This window comes from Trichomycterus rosablanca, chromosome 3, assembly GCF_030014385.1.
Source record: "Trichomycterus rosablanca isolate fTriRos1 chromosome 3, fTriRos1.hap1, whole genome shotgun sequence".
NCBI classification, from domain to species: Eukaryota; Metazoa; Chordata; class Actinopteri; order Siluriformes; family Trichomycteridae; genus Trichomycterus; species Trichomycterus rosablanca.
Window position 1 is genome coordinate 4,869,961 of NC_085990.1, and position 8,391 is coordinate 4,878,351.

Below are 8,391 nucleotides of genomic sequence, written 5' to 3' on the forward strand. Positions count from 1 at the left end.
CTCGCGGTAGCGACCAAGTTCTCGCTGAACGCTTTATCGCGAGATTACGCCGCTTCCTTTTCCCTTTTCACTCTGAGTCCAAGATGGTAGGTAGCGGCTTTGGCTTTTTTGGAACGTGAGATTGTGAAAATCTGTATCCATCTTAACGCCTGAGCTCTAATATGTTATCATAAATGATATGAATTCATTTTATACAATTCCTAGGATACGTTTTTAGTAATATTTTGTGTTAAATTTGAGTTATAACACTTATGGGATAACATAGCTTGAGCTAGCGGCCCTGCTGTAGCTCTGTGTTCATGTGTTGTATTTTCATGGCGGGTTTGTTTTGTGTCATTTTGGTTTAAACTGTAAATTATCTTTATAACGTTTTAAATTCATTGCTTTATTAAGTTTGGTAAACGCTGTAAATATGCTTTAATGTGTGAATAGTTTACTAGAATAGTAGATAGTGCTAATTGGCTAATGTAACCGGCGTGAGGAGCACACTGTACAGTGTTAATGCACACACCACATACACAATTAATAATAAAATATAAACACTTCCTATAATTCTATTGTTGTCTTATTGAAGCTGACCCCTAGTTTCTGGAGTAATTTGATTAACTGTGTAACTGAAGTAACCATAAGTAAACGTTAGCACAGGGTTCTGATAAAGTTGATAGTAGTAGTAACGTGCACTGTAACCCATTTGATTTGAAGCAGATATAAAAGTTAAACCAGTGCCAAGTGAGTTGTTTATATTTCAGCCTATATTTATCTGATCTAATGTTTTTCAGGGAGTTGACATCAGACACAACAAGGACCGCAAGGTTCACAGGAAGGAGCCCAAGAGTCAGGACATCTACCTGAGGCTCCTGGTTAAGGTGAGTCCACTCAGTACTGTTTAAATAATGTATTTTATTTCTGCTTCTCTCCTTTTTGCTGTGCTGTTCACTTTACCACAATCTGTAAAGTTTCATACCAAGTAGAGCTGGTATTTATGTGACTGAGCATTTCTATCTGGTGAAGTTCCTGTCTGTTTTATCCTTCAGTTTGTATCTTTTTATAATCAATATTCCATATTGGTCATACATTTTTTGCTCCCAAGTATTTAAGATAAGATGAGAAGACTAGTGATCCCATTGGGGAAATTAACTTACAGCAGGAGATAGAAACGGAAAAAATACAATTAAGTGGAAAAAAATGCACACATGGTGTGTATTTCATTCATTTTCATTTTCAGCATTTAGCAGACGCTTTTATCCAAAGCGACTTACACGATGAGCAATTGAGGGTTTAAGGGCCTTGCTCAGGGACCCAACAGTGGCAACTTGGTGGTGGCGGGGCTTGAACCGTCAACCTTCTGTTTACTAGTCCAGTACCTTAACCACTGAGCTATCACTGGCCCGTTCTTGTGTATGTTTGCAATGGAAATTATTCCCTTTAGAATAGCGATGTACATATATTATTGTGATATATAGTATATACATTACAAATATGAATTATATATTACATATTACTTATTGCACTATAGACATGTAAGTGTAGATATGAGTGATATGTTACATATTATTATTATTGAAAGTCCTGATGGCTGCAGGAATGAAGGACCTGTGATAACGCTCCTTCTAGCACAGGGGGTGTAGAAGTCTGGTACTAAAGGAGCTTGTTAGGACCCATACAGACTTGTGTAGTGGATGTGCGGTGTTCAGGATGGATGACAGCTTGGCTATCGTCCTCCTTTCTTCCACCTCCTCTACATATTTGACAGGACGGTTCAAGACAGAGCTCGCTTTTTAATATTGGTTAAATATTAAGTTTGGGGCGGCATGGTGGCTCAGTGGGTAGCACTGTCTCCTCACAGCAAGAAGGTCCTGGGTTTGATCCCCAGGTGGGGCGTTCTTGGTCCTTTCTGTGTTGTTTGCATGTTCTCCCCGTGTCTGTTTGGGTTTAATGCGGGTGCTCCGGTTTCCTCCCACAGTCCAAAGACGTGCAAGCGAGGTGAATTGGAGACACTGAATTGTCCAGGACTGTGTTCGATATAACCTTGTGAACTGATTAATCTCGTGTAATGAGTAACTACCGTTCCTGTCTTGAATGTAACCAAAAAGTGTAAATGTGACGTTAAAATCCTAATAAACAAACAACACATTGTTATTGACAGCCCTGATGGCTGCAGGAATGAAGGACCTGTGATAGCACTCTTTCTTACCCAGGGGGTGTAGAAGTCTGGTACTAAAGGAGCTTGTTAGGACCCCTACAGACTTGTGTAGTGGATGTGCGGTGTTGTCTAGGATGGATGACAGCTTGGCTATCCTCCTCCTTTCTCCCACCTCCTCTACATATTTGACAGGACGGTTCAAGACAGAGCTCGTTTTTTTTTTATATTTGTTTATTATTAAGTTTACACTTCACTACATATCCAGGGTAGATTCATAATGTTTTTTCCTCTTCTGTCCATTTGTTCTGTGCTCGTGAAATTTAAAATTCCAAATTATTTTATCTAAAGAGTTTTGTGGGGTATTTTTTGTTTTAAATAGTTGTTTATGTGGACACAAATAAGCGTATCAATTCGTATTAAAATATATTATGGTTATTAATCTGTGTGTAGATGTAAATGTTGTCCTAAATCAAAAAATCCAGTTAATTTATGTTTAATAATATGACTTTGTAAAACATTGCAACAGATCTATAATTTTATAAGTGTGCATTGTGTTTTTATCAGACTGAGAATCGGTTTCATTAAGATATCTGATCAAGAGAGAGAAACTTCTCACACAGTTAAACAAAAAAAAAAAACTATACTTGCAGGGGACATATAGCATTGCAGTCTTTGGATTTTAGTAATGTGTGCAACCCCCCATTATTGTGGGTTTTCTGAAAATGTATTAAGTGCATTACGTGTGCACTATGTATTGATGAAACTGCAGATTTCTTTATAATCGGCAAACCACAAAAAATGTTCAAGGCTACCATGATGCACGTGCCATCCAATTGCATGTGAGCGTTTACCCTCGATAATGTTTTTGAGGTCAGAATGAATGAATGCTTATGGTAAGCTAGTCCATATATCGCTGATGTAAGCTTAAAATTGGCGTAAACAGCTTTTACACAAAACGCTTTCATGCCCGAATGAGAGGGCTATTTGGAGGTGTAAATCTTCAATTATTTTCTTATTTATGAATGTGGATTACTGCATTATTTGGTACATAAAGCATATTAACAAACTGCAAGTTGATTTGGAGAGTCAGAGACAGCACTACTATGACCTTGTTGCTAAAATTGTAGTTTATATTAATGACTTTGGTTCTTGTGAATAGTAAAAACAAAAAGGATTTAGACTAGATCTTATTTTGAGCATTAATTAACCCTTGTGTTCTCTAATAGTTGTACAGGTTCCTAGCTCGTCGTTCTGATGCTCCCTTCAACAAAGTCGTCCTCAAGAGACTCTTCATGAGCAGGAGCAACCGCCCACCTCTCTCCCTGGCTCGCCTGGTCAGTCTCAACATTTTAGTTTTTCTGATCTCCCTATTAATACTGCACAGTAATGGACAGTAAAGCGCATTGTGCTCCTTACGCCAAATTTGGATTGTCATGTGGCATTCATATATTAAAACGAGTTAATTTATCTCGTGACCATATTAATAGTCAAAAGTGCTTTTGGTATTTGTTCCTCTAATTGTATCCATTCGTCTTGTGGCTGGCTGTGTTCTTCCACTTTCAACTATGTCACGTGTAATTGTCTTCCAGTGAAATGGTTCTTCTTGTAATACAGGTCCTTCTCAAAAAATTAGCATATTGTGATAAAGTTCATTATTTTCCATAATGTAATGATAAAAATTAAACTTTCATATATTTTAGATTCATTGCACACCAACTGAAATATTTCAGGACTTTTATTGTTTTAATACTGATGATTTTGGCATACAGCTCATGAAAACCCAAAATCTCAAAAAATTAGCATATTTCATCCGACCAATAAAAGAAAAGTGTTTTTAATACAAAAAAAAGTCAACCTTCAAATAATTATGTTCAGTTATGCACTCAATACTTGGTCGGGAATCCTTTTGCAGAAATGACTGCTTCAATGCGGCGTGGCATGGAGGCAATCAGCCTGTGGCACTGCTGAGGTGTTATGGAGGCCCAGGATGCTTCGATAGCGGCCTTAAGCTCATCCAGAGTGTTGGGTCTTGTGTCTCTCAACTTTCTCTTCACAATATCCCACAGATTCTCTATGGGGTTCAGGTCAGGAGAGTTGGCAGGCCAATTGAGCACAGTAATACCATGGTCAGTAAACCATTCACCAGTGGTTTTGGCACTGTGAGCAGGTGCCAGGTCGTGCTGAAAATTTCAGTTGGTGTGCAATGAATCTAAAATATATGAAAGTTTAATTTTTATCATTACATTATGGAAAATAATGAACTTTATCACAATATGCTCATTTTTTGAGAAGGACCTGTATGTCCAAAATTGAAGCACTTTAATTTATAATGTATGGCTACAAAATTCTTAAGTTAATTTGATGCAGAATTTTGTCTGGTCTACAGCCAGTTGTGAGTCTGTGTAGGCACCTGGCCGGCTGATAGCAGACAGCTGCAATTCAGTTTCTAGAGCGCTGATGGGCTAGTTCACTTTATCATTTATTCCGCTGATTGCAGAATTTGCATGTCTTTTCTAAATGTTTGGATTGTTCAGGATCATGTAATTATTTACTTAATAAAATGGCAATATTTTACCGCCTGATCAGAAGCTCCCCCCAATTCTTTTGGCCCACTTCTCTTTTTTTTTTTATCAGATTTTTTGTGTCCATCGTTCTTGTGCTGTTATACAAAAGGTAGCAAAATGGCTTTTTTTTTCCCCATAAGGTTGATCACAATTTGGCCTTTACATCATTCTTTAAGCATGTTTAAGAAAGTTTAAGAATAGCTCACTTGTTTAAATAGCTTCTGCAGGTTAATTAAATGAGGATTTTATATAAAAGAAAGTACAAGTAGGTGGTTGACTGAAGTGCACCACCTGAATATAATTGGGCTACAAAACCACCAGTTTTATTAGTCCTGTATTCTTTAAGCATTACTGTGTAGTACATAGTTTAATGACTGATTTTGGAATGTACAGTTACGCCTGACTGACTCTTCTTTCATGATCGTTTTCCAGATCCGTAAGATGAAGCTCCAAGGCCGTGACAGCAAGACCGCTGTAGTTGTGGGAACCGTTACTGATGACATCAGAATTCAGAATATCCCCAAACTAAAGGTAAGAGGGAATCTTTAAATGTAGGATAAAAAAAAATTGTAGTGAAGCTGCCCTTGCTCCAGTTCGTACAGAATATACAGACTTTCTGGATAATACATTTGGATTAAGTCTGATTTGCAACAAATGTAATTCCTGATAGTGTTAAGCTTTGTTTAAAAAGTTTTAGCTTGAAATACACAGAATTACTGTGAAATCTTGTTTTAAGAGTAGATTCAGGCTTAATATGTGACCCAAAGTGAGGTCAGGATAGTATAAGCTAGATTGTTGCATCGTGTTTGTAATGCTGTTAAGTGTACAAATCCTAAAGTTGGCTTGTTAATCACAAAGTCTAATGATCATAAAGCTTCTTTTAATCTGTTAGGTGCTTTAGTGTAGATTGTTATTGTGAAAGTACTTTGTATATTAATGCAAATAGGCTTTATGTGAAGGTCAGATATTAACAGATGTGACTTAGTTGCACATACACGTAAGTCATTTGGGTTCGTCTTTCTTGAATGAACCTTTATTTCAAGAGCTAGATCAACCATATAGATGCTCTTTGTATGTATATAACTGTTCTGCTCTGTTGTCACCCAACCCCATCAATATAATAATAATAATATGCGTGTATCACTGATCTGACCTTTGTTTCGGTGGCGGACCAAGGTACAGGTGTGCATCATGCGGCAGAAAATCTCTTTTTAAATGCCATTTACTTATGCCATTATTAGGAGCACTGGTACATTATTAGCCACTGGTAATGAATCTGATATTTGTTCATGCATGGAAATGTGGATTTGTGAGAACTGAAGATTAGACATTTTAGTCACAATCCGCTGATTTGCTTCTAGGTGATCATTTAAACTGTTAAGCCTCGTTATTTAAAAAAAAAAAAATTTGCGTTTGGTGTCATTAAGGGTTCCGTTTGCTTTCCGTAGTCAGGATTTAGAGATCGGTTATTTACATGCACAAATTACCTTTGTTTTTAGGTGTGTGCTTTGAAGGTGACATCTGGAGCCCGTAGAAGGATCCTGAAGGCTGGTGGACAGGTCATGACCTTTGATCAGCTAGCACTTGCTGCCCCTAAAGGACAGAGCACCGTACTGCTGTCAGGTAAAAATGGCCCCAGTCTTACTTGCTGTTTGACTGTTAATATGGTATCTCTTGCTAGAGGGCAGTTTGCTGCTGAAACTATATTTATGATAAAATAGTTGATGTTAAACCTATTTAGTTTTAGCACACTAAACTCAGAAAGACTGAGGTTTTTTTTATGAAAACGAGACACAATGTGCTTAAATCTACAGCACCAGGGAAAATAATTAACTTTTTAACATATTTAAATCTAAAACATCTTTTATAATTCGTTTTAAATGACACAAAGTGAAGAAGCAACTTGAGTATCGCCGTATAAATGACCCCAGTGTGTCGGTACGGCGCTAAAAACTAATCAATCTATTTAGTTTTAGCACTGAGTGATGTGATGTTTTTTTATGTTTTGTTTCTGTGCAGATTATAAGATGTTTATTTGTATTGTTGTAAGTTTTATTGTAATGTTAACTTTGTGGTAGTCTTTAAGTACAATGGCTGACCTGGTGCGCTGACCCCCAGCTTCCAAAAAAATAAAAACAAGCTGGGCTATACAGAAAAAAAAGAATTTCATTGTTCTTTGTGTGTGTCTGTATGGAACAGCAGTAGCTCAGTATTTAAGGTACTGAAATTATACATAGAAGGTTGCTGGTTCAAGCCCTACCGCCACTGAGCAAGTCCTTTAACCCTCATTTGCTTAAGACTGTATTCAGTCATAATTGATAGTCGATGTACAATCCAGTATAATCTGTGCATCAGTGGGTCTATTCAGGAGCATTTATTCATTTTTAAACACTATTCCTAGTAGGGAAAATAGCAAGATGTACATCAACACTTAATTATTTGATCTCAAACAGCAATCATTAATTCTATGGCTAAAGTGATGGCCAGTGATATGCATGACGTTGCTCAAGCAGTATATGAAAAACATCTTGCTCACATTTTAAGTCTTGGATTAGAATCATGAACACACGCCTTGTAAATAATAACTTCACTTGAAAATAAATGAATTCAAAAAGCCAATAGGATGAAATGTATCTGGGCAGCTGTTATACAAGTGGGAAACAGTGGTAGTCTGGATAGGTTGCTGTTTAAAAATCCTTGCCCAAAGTAGTTACCCAGCTTCATCCAGTATTTTTTGTTGTTTGTGTTTCTTAAGGACCCCGCAAGGGCAGGGAGGTGTACAGGCACTTTGGAAAGGCTCCTGGAACTCCCCACAGCCACACCAAGTAAGAACATACCCATGTTTTATCATTAAATGCATGTTTGACAGTATAGCAGTTTAAATGTTTGGCCAAACTACATTAAACCAAGTTTAATGTGCACATGCAAAACTCCTGTAAGAATGAAAACAGGAAACACTATATTATACATATAAAACTATATTTGAATTTAATTCTAAGCATAGTTATTTTTCTGGAAAACAAATGTGCTGACGTGTATTTTTCATGGCTTGTGCTATTGGCCGATGTCTTGACCTTTAGACGACGTTCTTGTGATTACTCACTTAAGCAGTGAGATTCAAAACATTCTTGCAGTTAAATGACTGGATTTAATTTTCTTCATTTTTTTCTTTTACAGGCCCTACATTCGCTCCAAAGGCAGAAAATTTGAGCGTGCTCGCGGTCGCAGAGCCAGCCGTGGCTACAAGAACTAAAGCTGTCTGTGTTGTATTTTTATTAATGCAAATAAAGACGGACTATTGAAACCCTGTCGCCTTGTGCAGTTTTGTTTATGCATTTCCCCCCCTTTTTTCTCCTGACTTTTTAGTGCGTCCAGTTGCCCGATTGCGTCATGCCTTCTCTCCACTAATGCCGACCCCCACTCTGATTTGAGGAGAACAAAGCTAACCCACACCCCTTCCGACACATGGGCAGCAGCCATATGCATTTTGTCACCCACACTAGGCGAGTGCATATATGTGAATCAGTCTTGTGTACGGAGACACGCACCCTGATCTGCACTCTCTCCCCGTCTCTGTGCAGGTGCTATCAATCAGCCAGCAGAGGTCATAGTGCATCAGTTACGAGAAGTCCCAATCCGGCTTAATATCCCACCACTATATGAACAACAGGCCGATCGTTCGTG

General features: G+C 37.8%; 1 protein-coding gene across 1 annotated transcript; it reads left to right on the forward strand.

Annotated features, from left to right (window-relative positions):
• rpl18 (ribosomal protein L18) lies at nucleotides 1–8,011 on the forward strand. The gene is made up of 7 exons (XM_062992484.1): nucleotides 1–86; nucleotides 780–866; nucleotides 3,370–3,477; nucleotides 5,140–5,238; nucleotides 6,207–6,330; nucleotides 7,463–7,532; nucleotides 7,885–8,011. Exons 1-7 carry the CDS (start codon nucleotides 84–86, stop codon nucleotides 7,958–7,960), a joined length of 567 nt encoding a protein of 188 aa, XP_062848554.1. The 5' UTR covers nucleotides 1–83; the 3' UTR covers nucleotides 7,961–8,011.
• Nucleotides 8,012–8,391: the final 380 nt, after the last annotated feature.